Below are 20536 nucleotides of genomic sequence, written 5' to 3'. Positions count from 1 at the left end.
CAAATGTTACTGGGATTTTTTAAAAAAAAAAACTACCTCTTTGTTCTTTCTGCTATGCAGTGGTGCTCTTATTGTGACCATAAAAACCAGTTTTACAGCACTAACAGCTAAATGCAAATAACAGCAGCTGTGTTTCAAGCAACATATGATGTATCTGTTTGATAATTTAATAGTAACTCTAATGTAATATAAGTAGGAAAATTAAATATAGTAGAGGAGAAAGTATATTTGTATTTGGCAAGCTCCAGTAGCCAGACAAAAATAACACAACAGAGCATGATTTTTTTCCAGGCTGTTTCAGAGCACTTTAAGAAAAGCGTTCACATTCTTCAAACTGAGCCACATTCAATTAAGTTCTCTTCAGGTTTCCCTGTATAAATGATTCAAACTTACAATAAAAAACATAAAATAACTATCAGGGCTCTGGTGCAGAAGCAGCATTGGTAGAAATGGTTTGTGGGCACCACACCATGGGCCATTGTATTTTGATAGCTTTCCTATTCCTCTCAGTCATTTCCCAATTTACAGCCTTTTAAGGTTATAAACAGAACTTTGGTAGATCCAAGCATACTTCCCAACTCACACTGATCACCTTTTCATCTTAATGCAGGTATTTATTTAAGAGTTCTGCATCCACTGCCATTACTTGATAGTACAGAATAATTTACTACAGCAGGAAATCACGGAAGGCCTCTCCCAAGAGAGTAAAGAGTTCCCTTAACCAAAAATCAGCACATCTGAAGTAAATTTAACACAGGGAAGAACCACAGCAGACAAAGGAATACAAAATAAATTGATTGAGTTTTATACTATTTCATCTCGCAAAATAAATTTTAGGAAAAAAAGTAGAAGTACCACAAGAAATGCTGCCCCCAAAAAATAACCAACTAAAAATTATGTTTGTCTTCTTCAACACAAACACTGGGTGATCTGTGTTGCATTCTGTTCAGAGAAATACACGATAGACACACACTGGGCCAAATCCTGAAGGATTTGCTGAGGTGTTTTTGTTAGGTTTAGGGTTTATTTCCAGACTTTTTAGTTAAACTAAAATAGAATCTAATTCTAACCTAGCAAGGTTTCACAGTTCATTCTGCTGAGTATTTGTTCCTCAGCCTCTCTGTTGTGGTTCCTTTGGAAATCAGCACTTGAAATCCCTCAGTTTTACTGAAATAAATCACAGTTTTTCTATGAGGGTCTTTACATCCCTCAATATATAAAAAATTAGTTTTGGTTTTGGAGGCTTCCATTTCTTGGGCTTGTTAACTGATCTGTATTACTAACATAAAATAGATTATTATGTTTCCATCCCTTACCAAAGCATAAGCATATTAAACAACCTAATTAATCCTAATTAACTAGAAAGTCACAGAACACTTCTCTTGACCAAAATAATTTAGAAATGCCCTTGTGTTGATGGCTTGCAATTTGCAGAATTCATTTTTGAAATGAAAAAGACAGATGTATTTGTCTCTGATGCAAATGGTCTGGATAAATTAAAACTAATTGGGTTTATGTGTTCCTGATAATTAAATGTAAGCTATATTATGATGGAGGAAAGAACAACTCTTAATTTTTATAAATGACATGCAGCAAATGACAGGATCTTAACGTCTACTAAAGGGTAAGAAGCACATGGTAAAACAGAGCTCAGCTCTGGAGCAGGGAGCAGAGACCTTTACAGTGTTTTCAGTGGAATTCGTGCCTTGCTGGTTGAAAAGAAACATCAACAAGAAAACCTCAACTTTCACGGTCCAATCTTTGCACATCCTCACGTGCAAAGCCAGCTGAGAAAGGACTTCGTGGGGGTTCTCTGACTCGAGGAGTGGCCCTTCTACATCAAAGTAACAAAGTCCGGCAGCCAGCCTAACAGCAGCCAGCTGAAATATTTCCAGGACTCACAGGTAAGCTGGTTTGCATTTTGAGCACAAGAACAAGTCATTTCCCAGGATTTATGCTTTATAAAGTCAGGTTACCAAAAGTTAATGTACACAAAACAACAGACTCACCACCCCAGAAGCTCCAAAATGTAAACTGAACTTTCATTTCCCCCCCCCCTCTTTCTTTTCTCTCTCCCTAAATGAACTGGAAAGATGATTTTTCAGTGCAAATCCCTTGACACTTGGGTACAGATCAGGCATCCCTACAACAGGCAGACGTAGAAATAAAAATAAAACCTAAAAGAAAAAAATCAACATCATCATTTGTGCATTGTATTTGTATCAAGGCAGAAATCATAGAATGGTTTGGGTTGAAAGGGACCTTAAAGATCATGCAGAGAATTACATCAAAGCACATTCATAACAATAAACAGCTTTCAACCTTTCAACACTAGATTCATTTTGTTAGCACCAAATGCATCACAGAACTGCAGCAATTCAGATGCTCCTTTTGGTTTTCTAGTTAGGATATCAGTTCCACCACTATAACTTAAAGAGGGGGGAGAAAAAACCAACACAAAACATCTTCAAATGTTTTAAGTCAGGAATACAAAACCGAGATACATGAAAATCACCACTGCCTAAACAGATCACTAATGCATTGAAGGAAGCTTATTTTTAGCCCAAATTTTGTTGGAGGTGTTATCAAAAGCATGTTTTTTCTTTCAAGCAAAAGGGATGGGAAGGGAAAACTTTGAAAATCAGATGTTGAAAGCACTCAGTGACTTTCTGGTTATCTCCAACAAGCCCAAATTTAAAGCATTACCCTGACTGCTGAGGGCTCGAGGCACACACTGCAGTAGCAGCTGCTTCATCAGTTTTCCTGTTAAAAAAGGTTGTGAACAGCATGGAAGCAGTCAGGCTGTCTGTGCCAGGGAAATAAGTGTAATAGGAGTATTTGGAAGAACAACTGAAAAAGAAAGGTTATATTGATGAGAGAAAAGCACTGGCCTCAATCTCCAAAGCAGAAAGCCTGCTTTGTGATTTTATTCTTCCAATTTCTGACAAAGAACTGCTGTAATAAGACATCAATATATGGTAAACTCTATAAAGAAAACTGAGGTGGAAAATATGCCCTCACCTTAAAGACAAGAAATGAGGCAGGAAATCAAATCAATGGTCTGTTCAGGCTGATGGCTCTAGTTTGTATGAATTAGGGTGGCTGGGGCACTTTTTCCCGTAAAAGAAATTGTTGAAAAGATTACAGTGTTGTCTAATATTAGTGCAGAGCTGATGGGGGAGCAGATAAAACAGCAGAGTCCTGGGGTGTGGGGAGAATCCAAACCAGAAGGGGTTTAACTGCCAGAAACCAAGTTAAGAGACTGCAATACTTCCACTGATCCATCAGTGAAGGGCACCTGCCACCTCTGAACACAGAAAAGCAGCATAGAAAGCTTCTCTTTCTACAGGAAAGTTTCTGGGGACAACAATTTCCATGAATTTTAGAGCCCTGTCAGGCAGTTTATCCATGAACATTTAAGAACAATTGTCAGACAAAAGCTTTTAATTAATCCCACTTTCCCAGTTTCCCAACACAAAAAGACAAATCTTTGCCACTGCTTTTGCTATAACCTTTTTTATCAAAACCAGGGGAGGACGAGGAACTTTTCCTTAAAACCCACAGTGGAGGAAACTAATAAAAGGGAAAGTGTCAGGCACATGAAGGGAAAGAGAACTTTAAAGCTAAGCAAGATGCTGTGTCTGAGACTCCTGAAGATGCTACCAAAAGATACCATTTAGGTAATTTCAAAGCCACTCCATTACTGGGTACAATTAAGCATCTCCTCAAAAGTCCCCAAACCCTCCTTACATCAAAGCACCACGTTGGCCAAGTGACCTTTTACAGAAATTGTATTAATTGCATTAAACCTTACACTTCCTGGGGAGGAGGAAGATAAAGCTTTTTATACAACACCAAGGCAGCAAATTCAAAAGGACAGCTGGGGCTGTTTGTTAAAATTAAAACCACCCAATATGATCTTTTAAGTGCATTTCCTCTTTGTTCTTTTCATTATCAAAGCCCTGTAAGGCAGTACTTACAGCACAGCTGAATTTGGCTGGACACAGATCCCTCTGAACTGGAATTTTGGAGCAGAAAAAGAAAGGGGAATTCACTCCCAAGTTGATTCTGAGCAGAGGTTTGCTTTAGTCTGCGCTCCCTGCTGGAGTTAGGAAGGAAAGAGTGTGGCAGGAGAAGTTAAATGTGCTGTGGAAAACTGTTAAAGTCTATTCTGGAAGGTGCAAGTCCCTTATAAAACATGTGACGAAGTGTACTTGACCTTTGGCTCCTCTTGTGCATCTCATCACAAACCTGATCATACTGAGACCTCAATTTATCCCATTAATACCCCTTGGCAACATAAAACGAATTTGGAGACACAAAATTCCATCTGCAGGCAAGAAAACTTACAATGAACAAAAAATAAAGAATAAAACAATCCTAAAAAATAGCAGCACAAGATCAGTTCTTTTATTCTTTCTTCAGAGTAATTAAAAAAACCCAAACAAAATCAATGTGTTTTCAAGAAGTTTTAATGACAACTTTACAGAATATTCCTTAGCAGATGATGTCTTGAGCAGCACTTAAAACACCTCTTGATCTTCTTGGTTCTGTACCATACAAAGGTAGGGACTGAACTGAGTTTTCCATGTTCACTGCAAGGCCAGAACCTGCTGTTTGTCCTCCAGAATCGCTTCCTCATCATCCATTTGCCTTTCATCCCAGTCCCTTAGAAGAAACACACCACAGTGATTTTCCAGCACCTCAGATTGCCCAAGTTCTCTGCTTTAAGCCTTGCTGACATATGTTCACATATGTTGAACTAAAAGGTACAAAACCAGCTTTTACTGGAGGTTTTTTCAGTGCACATCATGTACAAATTACTCTAATGCAGCTTTTCCCCTCAGTTTTTGTCACAAATCTCTGAATCAGCTCAAATCACACAGCATGGAGTTCACTTCAGTGTCTCACTGATTCTTGCTGGTTATGAGATCCCAGTAAAAACCAGTGAGACAGAGAACTTTAGGAATTTCCTTTATTCCCCTCATCTCCTCAGTGTCCAAGGCAAAATAACAGATACAAAGTGAGTTGGAGGCTATTGGCTCACCTGCTCACAACTTTCCAAAGGTACCTTACAGCCCAAGAATGCAGATGATTCTTAAGAGATTTACTTCATAAATCTCACTGCTAATGCATGAAAAACCCACAATCCCAAATTTATCATTTGGAGTCTCAACAGCAAAACACATCCCTCAATTCTGACTATGAGCTGCCTGAGAAGTGGCTTAGAACAACACCAAGACACCACACGGGTCATGCTGACATTTTTAATTAGCATGTATTGCACAGTCAGAGAGTTGGGGCTGGTTTTATTTCAGTTCTGACATAGTTGGCATCTTGAGTAATCTAAAATATCATAAAAACACATCCAGCAAGTTGAACTTACCCGAAAATATCAAATGTGTCATGGTCTTTCAGCTGCAGGGTGTTCTGGAAATCTGCATTTCCACAGATCTTCTCCCAGGGTTTGCTGGAGGAGGTTCCATCTTCACAAGTTAAGTTGTAATGGTTTTCAGGGCCTGAAACGTTTTAGGAGCAAATATGAACAAAAAGATGCAGCATCTACATTATCAGCTGGAAAAAAATCCACAGTATTGACAAAAATTTGCCATTAAAAGTCTCAAACCAACTCTAGCTGATGAAAAATATCACTACAAATTAAGATTGTATTTTCCAATATTTGTAACTTCTTTATGAACACCTATAAATTCACCACCTCATACTTCAGAAGTATCTTTCAGAAAAGAAATCTATGATTTAAGTATTCTGCACAATGCCACAAATTTTGTTTGAGGGGAGACACTGTGAATGATTGCAGAAAGCTCCAAAGTTTGGGTCCTTTTTTTTAATTTAAACTAACATGAATAAAATATAGACACTTTCCAATATTTTCCGAGGATTCAAAATTGACAGCTTCGATTTCTGCACACAGCATTATTTAAATTAAAGTGTCAACCTGGTTGCTCATGATGTGAGAAATAATGTAGAGCTACATTTCTTGGGATGGAGACAGTTGAAATTGAGAAAGGTAACAAAAAAGTGCAGAGGCAGTTATTACTTGTGTTCCTGTTTCTTAGAGTTCATGTAATCAGACTTACTTCTGTAGCAGGAAGAAATCCTTTATTAGATCACTCCCAAATTATACCAGAGACTGCCAACACACAAATACAGGAACTTCTTCTAGAGAATTTATTCTCTAAATATTCAAGCTAAGAGGGGAGGAAAGAGGCAGCAACAGAAGTAGAAACTAAGCCAAGTAAAAAGAATTATTGGTGATAGCTGAGAAGAGATCATTTTTAACTCAAAAGCCCATTCTCACAAAAAACCAAAATACCAATACACAGATGAAGATATAAAAATGACAAATTCAACAGAATCATCCCAGACAGAATGTCTCCATTTTACATCATTAAAATTTACCTAAGTAGCATCTCAGAACTGTGGCTGTCCCTACCTGGGCATGGCATCCACGCTGCCATCAGAGAGGAAAGTTCCTTTTGGGCCTTGAAAGCATTTGCAGCCCTGGTCAGTTCACTTTCTAAGACACCTTGAACTACAGAGTCATCAGCATATTCACTAAAGCTCCTTTCAGAAACCCACTGCCCATCTCCTGAAACCAAACATTATTAGAGGAAATTCATTTCAGGTTTTGTGTTAACATGCATTTACTGTTCCTGTATTTGCTGCATTTAATGTGGGAATTAAAGAAGCCATGCAACAATTTTTTTATAGATACGTAACAGACTTTTATAAACTTACTTTCAAGTGATATATTTAACCAGATGAATGATGTTCACATGTTGTTTCGTATACACCATAAAAAGCAGTAGGAACCTCTTGGAACCAAATTCTCAGGGAATATATTTATATAAATAATTATATAAATTTATGGCACTGGATTTCCTCAAGGTAGGAAGTTTATTTTCTCCTTGCCCAGCACCATTTGTGTGGCATGACTGTCACCCTGAAGTGACTCCTAAAAACAAGCTGGATAGAAGGGAACTGAAAAAAGATGATAAATACATACATTTTTCAGAATTTATTCACACAACAGTACCTTGGAAAGGGATACTCCTGTCCCTCGGGCTGGAGGCAGCACTCAGGGAAGAAGGTGCCTCCAGCTTTTCTTGTTTAGGGTTTGCACAAAGAACAAAGAAACCTTCAAGTCCCTGATACGATGTAGAACCACATTTCTGTCTTTTGGCTACATCCTGTAACTTGAGTAAAACAGAGATATTAGAAACAGGAAAGGAAACAGGAAACTTCATAAGTTGCCCTTGCAAGTTTACATTAATAAAATGCTCATTTCCTAGAACTCAGACTGATTGTGACAGCCTGCTGTAATAGATATTCATGAGGATGATGTTTTTGCTCAAGATGTGCTTTAAAATCCCAAAAACTTCTCATGTTGTGAGAGTTTGAGTCTGTTCTTTCACTGTGGACATGAAAAGCAGTTTTTCTTCGTGTTCACTTTTGGGTACACAAAGGAAGGTAATCCCTGTTTAACAATGATTCCAAATTGATGTCCCAACCTTTTCTATGATTTTTTGCTTTTGAATAATTTGTTAGATAAGACTATCTACAATTTTTGGTCATTCAGTCAAGGGGTGAAGTAATGTTAATACAAACATGGGAAGAGCTGCTCCTCCAGCACCTTTGTTTTTATGTCTGAGATGAGTTTGTTCTCTTTTCCTTTTTTTTGAACATTAACAGAAAACTGGCAACACAACATGGACACTTTCATCCCCTACATATCAAATATGGCAGGCTGTGACAACCCCCCTAAATCTAAAGTAGACTAAGCAACATCCTTTATTTATTTATCAATTAAAGACATAATAACTTACTGTTAAAGATCTTTTAATTACAGGCAAGACCAAATTGGGACTATTGCAGACACTGCCCAGTTCTTGTGGCTCTCTCCTGCTTTTCTGCACTTGTGTCTCAAGGAGATCTTTGCTCACTACTTCAGTGGGGTTAGAGATCTCCTCAGGAAGACCACAGGAGCTCAGGGATGATCTCACAGCCCTTGGTTCAATACTCTCCTCCTGCACAGCATTTATGTGAAGATCTCTGCAGACAATCAGTGTTTCTACAAAAGTAGAACAAAATCATGAAACCAGCAGTATTTGTAATGGAAATGAATATTAATTATAACCTCCAAGTCCACTGTTTTCTTCATGAACTTAAAATACAAAACCTCCATTAAAGCTAAAGAAAGGCAATAGTAGAAATTTCATAAGATTTCCTTAAAAGCATTATAAGGTTTGAAATCCATCCTAACAGGCTGTGAATGATTCTCTAACTTGGTTTTCTTTGTTCATACATGTTTATCACAATGCCCACACAGCCCATCAAATTGTAATCAAATCAAACTGTGATAGCCCAAAGAATGGCACGTAATTTGATGACCTTTAATTATTTTTCAGACCACTGCACTTGGCTACCCCATCCTATATGAGGATGATAAACTGGACACATTTATGTATTTTGAACAAAAAACTTAATTATTTTTCACATTTACCTTGAGAAATTTCTTTAGAAGAAACAGGATTTCTGTTGAGAGGAAAAAGTAAAAGATATTAAGTGTCAGCTGAGGAAGTTAAATGACAGGAAGACTTTCCCATTATACCCATTTCTCTTTTAAAGGTGTGGTTCTGTGTCGTTCTGGTCTGCAGCTGCTGAGCTTTGAAACAGAGGAAGGGGAAAAGACCAGAAGAATACAAAAAAGCAAAACAGGTCACAGCTAATCAGATAAAAGCTGGGACATCAGAAGAATTGCACATGTATCAATTATTGGTTTTGTCTGGAATTATAAGGTTAGTTAAGTAAGAGTATCCTAAATGTGCACAGCAGTGATCAATGGTAAAATTTGTGAGTTCCTGCTCCTGCTGAGGTAAGAGCTCAGAAAAGAGGAATTCTACTGTAATTCAGGAGAGGCAAATGCAAAGCGATCTATCTTACATAGGTTAGGATTTCAAAGAGGCAATTAATATATCCATAGTGGCTTTAAAACAATGTACAGTCAGTGACTCAAATTAACTGCCTGCAAAGAAAAGCCCCCATTTCTTAGGAATTAGACCCAAATTTGGGATTGTTTCCTTTCCTCTCCCACAAACTCTGCATTTCTGGTACCTCCCACACTGCTGCAGTGGGTCAGTTTTGCCTTGCTTATTCACTGCCACCACTCCAGCTTCCTCCACTGAAGAGTCTGATGATTCTTCCAAGTCCTTGCTATGAGACTGAATAAAAAACACAAAACCAAAGAGACCCATACTCAGCAACAGATCAAAATTCTAAAACTTATTTTAAAATTTAATAAGTGATTAAACGCTGCCAGACTTTATTTGTGTATAAATGCCATATAGTGCAGGTCCCTGAACACAACAGAAAAAAACTACAGGGAACTTTTGGGAAGATAAGTTTTCCACATTTGCATGGAAAACAAACAATGCACCAGTACTTTTCCTTATTGGAAGTTACTTAACTGTTGCTACTTTAAATATTTAACAGATCAAGACTTAAATCAGTTCATTGTTGAGATTCATGAAGTCCTTTCCTCAGATACTTACATCATCAAGGAACTCAATTTTCAAAGAGCACTCTGCATTTTCAGGAACAGTGCTGGGTTCTTCCACTCTATAAACAGATGCCCAGTATTTCTTCACCTCTTCAGCTGTGAAATATAAATAATTTCATGCATTGCCTGTTCAAAACACACTCAAAAATGCACCATTTTTATTTATAACGAAGAACTACAAATTTCTCCTTTTATTATTGCTGCTTTAAGCAGACTGGTTAAGAATGGAACTGGTCAGCAATCATAGAAAAGAAATCTCAAGGAAAAGGTATTTTAGATTCAATAAACAGAAATCTTTTATACCTGTTAAGTCCTCAATGTCATCATCATCATCTCCTTCTCCCCCTCCTCCAGTCCCAGCCTGATGAATGCTCAGGGCTTGCACAGGCCTTGAATCTTTCATGCAACTTGCAAAAATTTGATCAGCAGGAGTCCTAAAACAGGGGAAAAAAAAAAAGAAAAAAAAAAAAAAAAAAAAAATCAATCTTAAGATGTCACATTTTTTTAATGTTATCACCAAAAAAAAGAAAAAGCCTAACAGCCTATTTACTCAAGCAGCATTAACTAACTCCTCCTAATTTCATTGAGGTGACTTTGCTCCTCAAGAACTAATAAAACAACTGTAGTGTCCATAAAAAAATCCTCAAGATTTTCCTTCCTTTTCTCTATAACACTCTGGTAGCAAATGTCCCAAAAATCAAGCAACAAAATATCAAAACAAGCCTTAAAATTCTACAATAAACTGATAGCTAGGAGAATCCCTCTAAGTACTCCCTCTGCAGGAATTCTGAGCTATGAAGTAATCAACTCTGGTTATAATCATTATTTTATTTTTAAAAAGCCTCCTGTATACACTCCCCTTACCTCTTGATATATCTAATATATTAAAAGTTTAATCTGGATTTTTGTTAATTAAGTATTTCTGAGTTCTTCCACTAGGAGCAGCAAATTCAACAATACCTTCTGTATTTCTTCAGCAGGAGTTTCTCCATGTAGCTCAGGCCCTCCTTCTGGAATTCCACATGGATGGGTTCCTTCACAACAGTAACATTGGTCTGGACCTCACAAATCCCCACAGGTTCTGTCAGAATTATGAAAAAAATATTCCACAGCTGTTCAGGCTTATAAGCTTGCTATTTACCTACATTATTCTTGAATGAACATCACATTTTGAGTCTGTGCTTAGCTCAGTCTTTGTGTAACTCCAAAATTTAAATGGCCAGCAAATATGATATTTTACTGAACATAGTCAGTAGTGGGGGCAGCCATAAAACCTTATTTATTACAGATTACTACACTGGAGGCATGGGAAGAGTGGGGGGATAGAAATCCATGACTCCACAGATAAAAATCCCCCAGAAAAGAAGAAAAAAAACGGGAAAAAAAATCAGTTTAATATCATTTTGTACAAAAATCCACAGAGAAAAACCATCATCCATGGACTACAGGAACAAGACTAGCTTGCACAAACCCAGTCAGATCAGAGGGATTTTTCATATTTTTCCATGCATACTTCAGCTGATTGCAGCTTTTCATTGGGACAAAGAAATATTAAGAGCCTGTGGAAGGCAAGCAGAAAATGTACTTGGATAGCACATACAAAATCCTGAGCCCTGCACATTCCCTGCCTCAGTTTAAAATTGACTATGTTGAGCTTTACAGTTCATGCTGAAGTGCCACGTGAGAAACAAAGCCAGGAAAGGGACATGGGCTGAACAACCTGGCCACTGCCAGAGATCATTACAAAAACTGAGCTAAACACTCATCTGCATATCATTAAAAAGCCTTCAGAGACTATTGTTATTACCAAAGGAACATTGAGAAAAACTAAGAAAAAGCTTTATTATTGTAACATAATATCTGCCTTCACTAACCAAAAATCTAATTCCCCCAAATGGCTTCTGATATAGCTAAAATATCACTAAAACAGAACAAACCATACCTGATGGGACATCACTGGCACACAGTTGTTCTCCAGGATCACTTTTATCTTTTCTCCATTGAAGCAAAGCTTCCTGAAAAGACTTTGCAGATGCCTCCTCATCAAAGGCACCACTCAGCAATAATCCTTTGTCCTGCTTTCCAAGGCTTGCACAGGTTGATTCTGAGGCTGGCTCCTAAATCAGTTCCACAACATTACTAATAAAGCACTTCTGATGAGCAGCAACATTTTTCGTGTCAGCTGTGGAGCTACAGCACTCAATTTTCTGGGCTCAGCTAAGCTACCTGGTCATCAAGATCACTCACATTTTATGTGGTCTTGCTCACAATTAATTGCAAAGGCCTATCAAGAGCTAAACAAGAAAGACAAAGTTTTTATTACCAGACACACACAAAACCTGTATTTAAATGCTTCTGGTATCAGAGAGCCATGTGTAGGATGGAAAGCCATGGAGAGCCCACATCCCATGTACAGGAGGGATCAAATGAGGCATTTAATGCAGCATGTCTCCGTTAAAGCAATTTATGAGCTCTGTGCTTTACTAATGAAGAGCTGCTTATTGAAGCTTCTCAGCAGACAGGGGCACATCTGGAGAGGTCAGCAAGAGGAAAATGGTCATTTAAGGAGCTAACTGGGATAGCAGTTCACACATCAAAACAGCAGCCCAGGGAAGTGCATACTGTAAGAGATGAGACTGACTGAAAACAGCTACAAAAGGATAAAGCCAGTGTTACACTGGAATTTTACTGTTTTTCAACCTTTATTAGAACAAAGAAACTACTGTGGAAGGCCTTAATTACCAACTCTTGGATGATTATCAAGCAAAACCACAACATAATTTATATATTTATGGGAAGCACCACAAGGAAAGATCCTTTGTCTACACATTCTCCAAGTGAGAGACATGTTCTTACCACAAAAAAAAGCAGCTAAAGTACAGGCAGAAGGTGTAATGAGAGCCAAACACAAGCAGCCTCTACACAACCAGGATGTTCTCACACCTCCTCCTTTCCACCTGCACTACACTAAAACCGACCCAGGGACAGGTTGCACATGCAGTGGCACATCCAGTGGCACCTGAGACTTGCAAAAGGAACGAACCGCGGCTGTTCAGAGGTGCCGGTGTCCACACGCTCAGGGCATCCCCCGATCCTCCCACTGCCCTGCGGGACGCGCACGGTGCCAAGCTCACCGCGTGAGCACGGCATCAGCACGGAACAACTCGAGCGCGGGGCTGCCCCTACCGCGGGGCGAGCGAACCGCAGCTCAATTCCTCCCAGCAGCAACCATTTCCAGAGCAATTCTTCCCACGGCTCGATTATTCCCGGGCCCGGGGATCCCCCGGGATGCGCAGCGGCGGGCGCGTCCTGCGGGGGCGCAGCGCCCTCGGGCGCCGGCTGCCGGCACTGCAGGCGGCCCCGCGCTCCGGGAGCGGCCGGGATCGCTCCCTAAAAACCGCTGGAAAACCGGAACGCGCGCGATTTGCGCTGGGGTTGGTTGTTCCTGGAAGCAAAATTCCAGTGGTTTGCTGGTAAGTTCTTTTAAATTCCAAATCCACACGGATTTTTTTCCCCAAGCAAAAGCATTACAAAGACGCACACACAAAGCATCAGCTCCTTTGAGTGTTAGCAGCTCCAAGTGGTTTAATAAAAGAAATGGGAACAAATCGCATCGTGTATTACAGAGTGGGGAGGGGGGGATGATACAAAGTTATTTTCTTATTCAACAGTGAACTTCTATTCACGTAAATTACTTCAAAAATCGAATTGTATGAGGCTACTCCACACTTTGGAGGCTGGCTTTCCAGTTTATACTTGCTAAAAGGCAAAATTTCTTTATTAAATAGAAAACATCTCATACTTGATAATAGAAATTTCCACTCTAACACAACGAGATGCCAGCTTGGAAAGCACTCAGAATTCAACCCGTGCCATGGGCCTTATATAAGGATTTAAAAAATCACAAAACATTCATGGACAACTTAATATTGCCCTATTGGCCTGCAATACATCTTATTTAAATCACAGAGTAATGTTCCTTAGTTAAGGATGAGATCAGCCTTCTTCAGCCACACCCACATGCTGGGCAAATTAATAAAAATACAGTTTAAATAAATTCTTTAACTGTTACCAGTTAAAGAATTGTTTACAGTTCTGATAACAGAACCATTTAATCTGTTTCCTTGCATTCAGAGAGATCAGTCTGTAAAATTTCCCTTTATTTTATGGGCAGTAAGTTATTATCAGAGAGAGAAAGAAAAATGTGTGTCTACATACTGCTACAAAAAAATTCTGTACACATGAAATCCTGTTGCCTGACAGTTACTCTGAAACCATTTACTTACCAGCAGCCCACCCTTAATTTCTGGTAGCCCACAGGCCATCCCCTTCACTTCCGATTTTTCACGAGCTACAACATTTCTTCTTTCAGGCTTAACTGGTTCTTTCACTGGCTCTGGAACAAAATAAACAAAAAACCCCCCAACTAATCCAGTAGTCCACACTCTGATTTCTTCATTGTTAATTGCAGCAAACTCCAAGAGGCAATAATCTACCAGAAGTTTGTTTAGGTTTCATTTAGTTAAGAAAGATGTCTTTACCTTGAATCTGTTCCTTGAGTATTTGCAACTTCACTTTTTCTGGAGAAACCTAGAGGAAAGAATATTTATAGATATCTGTGTAAGGTTCTAATGCAAATGAATAAAGAGTAACTTTTATAGAATGCAAATGCTGTTAGGAAATAGCAGGGCCTGTACTTAAAGAGCAAACTCCATGTATTGCTCACGGAGCCATGAAGCCCAGGACCAGTTTCCCTCCCCAGACATGAAATATTGTCCTCATGACCCTTCCATGATCTAACATCCCAGTAATTCATAATTTCCAGCATTTTTGCTCCTCCATTTTCCCCTGCAAACTGAATCCACCCTGCAGCCTCACTGCCCCTCACTCACCCCTTACTTTAATTTTGCCCTTTGAAAATTCTTCCCCATGCACCTCCTCCTCAGCCACCCCAGCTGAAACCTGAAGTCTTTGTAGTAGCAACAGCCCTGAGTTGCTTGTCTCAGAAAAGGGGGAAGAGAAAGAGGTGGGTTAAAGAAAACCTTTTCATTCTGATGCTCTCCTCTCACAGGTAGGCAAGCAATTTTATTGAAGTTCTCATTTTCAGCCAGTTTAAGAAAAATTGCCACAGATTTTTCCAAAAGAAAATATGGAAAAGTGCCCCATTTGTACATATCAAAAAGAAAACAGATTTTTCAATGATTTAGCAGAAAAGTTTCACATCCTTTCTTTTAGGTCTGAGCAAGGATGACATGGAACAAGACTCAATAAAACTGAGTTAAATAAAAGACTAACTGGGGTGTATTTTATCTGTGAAGGCAGAGAATTTGGACTCAAAGCTTCACCCAAAGCCTTGTATTTCAGATTAATCAAGGGCCCCAGCCAGCCAAAGGACAGGCTCCTGATGGCTTCCACCACTACCAGTGACACTCTTACAGGATTAAATCTGTAGAAGCAGTGATAATTTGCTGTTTATGGCAACTAAAACCCCAACAGAGCACCCAACAAAACTTGATGTTCCTCCAGCTCAGCAGGAGCTATAAGCTTGGCATGGAAAAATAAACAGTCAGGAATTTTACTCAGATGGGGCTTAACCTTTTAGTTGTATAGTATTTGAAATTTTCCTGTTCTGCAGCATAAATCTAGTTCTAAGTCTTGTTTTACTTGAAAGAGCTTCACTTGCAAATTTGGTTTCCTACCTTTTTCCTGTTATCATTATTTTGTGCCAGAACTCGGGCTTGACTGGTCCTTGGTCCTGCCTGCCCAGATTTCCAATGGTAAGCACCTAATTTCCTACAAACCAAGGGCAACAAAAAACTTAAAGATTAGGCCTTCTGCGAGCAAGAGAATCATAAAAGTTTTCCTTCAGCTTCTTAAATATGAACAGAGCATCACAAAAATAAAATCCTTGTCTATAAGATGATCAATTCCCCAAAGCACAAACACTCCCTTCCATTGAAACCTGCTTCACATCTACTTTAATAGAAGTAAATACATCAAATGTGTAAGGAAGTCTTTCTTTTTAGACCATCAAATTGGTCCAAGTTTTTAAACATAAAAATCTTAGCAGTTCTCAAAGGCTGGTTTCAGAAGAATAAGAACAGAAATACATTTTGTGTGAGGCTTCACTGTCCCAATTTACTCCAGGACTTCATCCAGCACTGCTAAAATGCAGGAATGTTCAGATCCTTTCCAGCCCAAACCACTCCATGATTCCACCAGTGGTGCAAATGCCAAAGACTCCTGTCCTTTGAGCTCACCACAGCAACCCTATCAGGGTCTGCAGGTACAGGGCCTTGAGAACAAAACAGCAACAACTCCGTGAGAATGAGATGGAGACAAAAGTGCCACACATCATCTGGAAAACACTGGCCAAGCAGCACAGGGCAATGCTCACAGAGCTGCCAACAGCAGGCCCTTAGCAGCACCAAGGGATCCAAATCCAAGGCATTTGCATCCCCAGTGACAAAGCACAGCAGGCAGAAACACGAGGAAAAGGAAGCAGATGTTGCAGAGATTTGCCAGCATTCAGAGCGACTCAGAGAGATTTAAACTTCACCCCAGCATTTGCCTCGTTACACCATGCTTAGTTCCAAGCCTGGCTTCCCAGAGAGGCATCTTCTGTACGATGGCAGGCAACCCAGATGTAAAAGGGGATTCAAAGCAATACTAACAACAGCATCCTTTGCAGAAACCTCAGAAATAAACAAGAGCGCAAGAGAAACTGCTCTGTCTCCTGCTTGAAAACTAAGGTGACAAATCCAGTCAGACAGGGGAAATAGGAGGAGAGGGAAGAATTGAGGAAAGCTGATCAAATATCATATAGGAGTTTAAAATTAACAAAGCCATAGGGAAGCAAGCTTATCACTGGGAAGAAAGATTGGAGAGAGGAGACTGAACACAATTGTGAATTCCAAACTTTACAAGAGGTCGCATCTGGGGAGGTGGAGGTGTGGAGAGAGCATCTCATTAGATTCTTTATTCCAAAGGGAAACTGAACCTATTTCCCAAAGAGAAACTGAACCTACCTCCTCTCCTCTTTTTCTCTGCTCATGTTTGACTGCAGCTGCCGTAGTCTCTTCTCCATCTCTCTGTTTTCTGTTTCTAACTGCACTTTCTCCAGCTGCAATTCCTTGACAGTTCTGGAGGAAATAGTAAAATATTCATTAGAAATTACCTGAATGTGAGTGAGGTACCTAAAGAAGTTTAAAGCAGGAAAAAGAAGTTGGAAATTTTGTCATTACAGCCATGTCCTTCTTTTATCTCCCAGCAGGACTGAAAACAGCTGTGGAAAATTCAGGACAGGTCAAGTGCAAACTCCAACACAAAACTGTGCCTCTACTCAGAAAGGTTTGGAGTTTAATTATATTAAAATAAACAGCCCAGTGATTTCTTGAGTATGTTTGTATTATCCAGTAGATACAGAGGGTTATAAAACCTATAACTTAATCAGGAAGTGGATTAAAGCCTGAGAAAAGAAAGGCTTGTGGATAAAAGCACAGGGAAAACGCTAAAAAAGAAACACATCATTATTCTGCTTGCTCTTGCACAGATAAGCTCTTCTAGCTAATGTTGCATTAAAACTTATTAAGAATTATGAAAACACATCTCAATCCCAATCAGATAAAATACACTTACTTTGTTTTTAATCTCACTGAGGTTCCAGCTTTTGAGCCTGGCAGTATTACAAAATCATTGACGTTCATGATGCCCAGTATAACTTCTCCTAAAAAAGAGAACTTCGATGATCTACAGTTAGGAACCTGTTGAAATGGGAATTTGATTGAAATTAAAACAGTAAAAAACTCATTACACATCCAAAAATATTCATATAGATAGAGAAATAGAGCACAGAACTTGTTTATATGAAGTGCCAATAAAATCCTAGAGCAACTCAAAATTAAATTTAACTGAGAAAAAAACCCTTTTTTATTACATTTATGATACCAGGGAAAAGATTTTCCTGGCTGTTTCATTTGGGCAATTCCCTAAAGTTTAGTGCAAGCAGATTAATATTAAATAAAACACAGCTTTCTTGAACCAAACGCATAGAAAGCACCAAGGAGGAGAAAATTGTACCAGTGGCTATGAAGTCAAACCATCTCAACTGATTTGGGAAGATAAATTCCTTCTGTCACTGACAAATTGATACAAAGGAACACAATAACTCGGAGAGCAGAGTTAATCCCTCCCCTCGAGACTTCAGTGGTATTTCAAGGAGGTTTTTTTTTCTAACCCAGGTTGTAAAATACTTTTCCATAAAGCAAATTCACGCAGCACAGGGTTCAAACTGAAGGTGAACGTGCAGACCCTTCCTGGGCTGGAATGTTTGTGGGGTAGCTGCAGTTCAGTGCCAAAACTGGGCATTTACTGCTGCTGCTAGGATGCACATGGAAAAAGGAACAAAAGTTGATAGTCCAGAGACTTACAGCTGACAGGGTGCTTGGAAACTGTTCTGCAGCTCGTGGCTCTCAGGTTCCTGGGGGAAAGCAAGACCTAGGAAATGATGAGGAGAGGCTGAGGATTGGAAATACCCCAAATGGAAAACTGAGTTCAAGAGGAAAAGCTCTGCTGCTTGTTTGCAGGTAAGCCTGAAATTGAGTATTAATACAGATAAAATGTGCCCAAGTATCTCCATCCATGAGGCAAAACACCTCAATGGCACATTGAAGTTAAAACACCTGGTTCCACAGAACCTAAAATGCAACATTTCAGTGCTGACAGAACGTCAGATGTGTGCACAAAACATGTTTCTTACTGACAGGAAAACGAAGCACTCAATTCCAACATCATTTCAAAACAGTTATTCTTTTATCACTTTCCAAGATAAAAGAAGACTGCATTAATTTGGAATAGAAGAAAGTTTTTCTCTTGGCAAATGTGAGCTGGCAGGACCAGCACAGCTGCACAGGAGGAGGTCACACACTGGATTTGAGGTGGCCCAAAGGCTACTTAATAGTAAAACCAGAGGCAAATGACACAGGTCAACTTAGCAAGCTCAAGGAGAGAAAGTAGTTAATAAAAAAATACCATTTATAGGAGTTAAATTTAACATATTCCACTGAAAGCAAATATTTAAAGGGATAACTTAAAAATGTGGTAATATCAGAGATGCTGTGTGAGAATATTAGAGATAAAAAGCCCTACAGAATTCCAAGAATACAGCAATACTGAGTGGCAAAAAACAGAGTCAAGCTGTAGATAAGAGGGGATAGAGACAGACAATGATCAACCCTCTGAATTATTCTGAGAAAATACAGGAATTCATTGAACAGCATAATCCTGTTTGGTATAAAAACAGCTGTTAAACACAGACTGGAAGAGTCAAACAAACCCCATAGGAAAATGCACACCCTGAGCCTGTATGGCATCCTTAAACATTCCTGAGCTGAGCCCTCAGGACTGCCAGGGAACGCAGCAAAGGCAATCCCAAACTCCTCAGAAACAGCCTTGTAACTTAAATACACAACGGAGCTCCCCCTTTCTGTCTGGTTTTTGTTTAATGAATCCCTTTTCTCTCTCTAATAGGCAACACAATTTGCCAGGCAAACACTAAAGCAACTCATCAGCATAAATAAACCAAGCACTAATTAGCCACATCCTTTCTGCCTGCTCCTCTGCACACACTGGCATTCGAATTTCGTCATTCCAGCAGGTTCCTCTGTGCTGATAATGGATATACAGTTAAAAGTAACAAAACAAAAACTGCTGTTTTAGCTGAATGAAATTTGAGTCAACTTTAAAGGCTACATAGTTAAATAAACCCAAATTCCACATGGCCTGTACCCCAGCTTAGCTCAAATCTCTTCCTAACCAATTTAAAGACAGGTTTATAACCTACAGACAGCTGAAGATGGCTGTAGTTTATTTCACACTACAAGAGTTTAACTGGGGCAGACTAAATTCTGACAGCTTCCTCACATCAATAAATCCATAAAATCCAAAGGGATACTACTGCCTATGTAATAGCTCACATCCAATTATCCTAACCATGAACATGGGTTTCATGCTACACTAAGTTCCATCCACTTACCAATAATTCAAACTAAACTATTTCCTTTGAAGAATTATTCCAAGTGCAATAAAGAGTTTATCTGTCATTGCTCCCCACCCATTTGCTGTTAATTAAAACAACTGAGACTTCTGATCCTTCCAAACATTCAACATTTCACTAACTAGTTTTTTTTTTTTTTTTTTTAAAAAAAAAGAGAAAAAGACATTAAAATATATAAGAAAGGGGAAAAAAACCCACACACACACACTGATTGACCTGCTAGACTAAATCCAGCAGTCAGGTATGCTAAAGTAATTCCATCCTCTCAGAATAAACTCATATTCTCCCTGCCCCAACATCTGTGATGCCAAACACTTCAAACTCCACTTTCTATTTTTAAACCAATTATCCATTTCTATGTGTAATGCCATACAACACAAAGTAAGATCAGGAAAACAACACAAAAACATCTAAATGCCACTTTCTCTAAGTGATTGTCCCATATTTTGCAATTTTTTCACACTTTGAAAAGGCATATTATCTTGGTAACTCTGCAAAATCAACACCTATTTCTACAGGTTGTGTATCTTCACTGCTTAACCAAGAACTATAATTTCAGCTCTGTTATAAATAACTTCAAACACAAGGGTCACAAGCAGGATGGTGTGGGCCTCTCCACTCAATCTACCAAACAAAAAAAAAAAAAACCCAACCCCAAACCAAACAAAAAACAACCAACAAAGCAAGACAAACCACCAAAAAAAAAAAAAAAAACCAAAAAACAACAACAGCAAAAAAAAAAAAACCACATTACAAAGTAAGTTTCTTAAGAGAAAAACCCTTCTTACCCACATTACAGAGCTACAGTCACTACCCTGCAAGCTGCAGCCACACTGCTCAGAGGAGGCAGAGCAGGGTGTAAAAACCAGGTGGGGTGATAAATAACACATGGCGCAATAAAT

The 20536-nt window shown here is 39.0% G+C and overlaps 1 protein-coding gene across 3 annotated transcripts; it reads right to left on the bottom strand.

Annotated features, from left to right (window-relative positions):
* Positions 1-4454: 4454 nt before the first annotated feature.
* ZBBX (zinc finger B-box domain containing) lies at positions 4455-20467 on the bottom strand. Of its 3 annotated transcripts, none has more exons than XM_048314702.1 (18): positions 20423-20467; positions 18010-18076; positions 17219-17343; positions 16609-16722; positions 15280-15373; positions 14122-14170; positions 13867-13976; positions 11523-11697; positions 10541-10661; positions 9884-10014; positions 9573-9676; positions 9136-9242; positions 8525-8556; positions 7848-8092; positions 7058-7217; positions 6455-6610; positions 5387-5519; positions 4455-4668 (listed from the first exon to the last, which is right to left on the bottom strand). In XM_048314702.1, exons 3-18 carry the CDS (start codon positions 17284-17286, stop codon positions 4593-4595), a joined length of 1875 nt encoding a protein of 624 aa, XP_048170659.1. In that variant the 5' UTR covers positions 17287-17343; positions 18010-18076; positions 20423-20467; the 3' UTR covers positions 4455-4592. The 3 variants fall into 3 exon arrangements, with proteins under 3 accessions (XP_048170659.1, XP_048170660.1, XP_048170661.1); XM_048314703.1 differs by having other exon boundaries at positions 17219-17306; XM_048314704.1 differs by lacking the exon at positions 6455-6610.
* Between the last annotated feature and the right edge of the window lie 69 nt (positions 20468-20536).

This window comes from Corvus hawaiiensis, chromosome 10, assembly GCF_020740725.1.
Source record: "Corvus hawaiiensis isolate bCorHaw1 chromosome 10, bCorHaw1.pri.cur, whole genome shotgun sequence".
Classification (NCBI taxonomy): domain Eukaryota; kingdom Metazoa; phylum Chordata; class Aves; order Passeriformes; family Corvidae; genus Corvus; species Corvus hawaiiensis.
The sequence above is the reverse complement of the archived record's forward strand: the minus strand, read 5'-3'. Positions and strand labels throughout refer to the sequence as shown.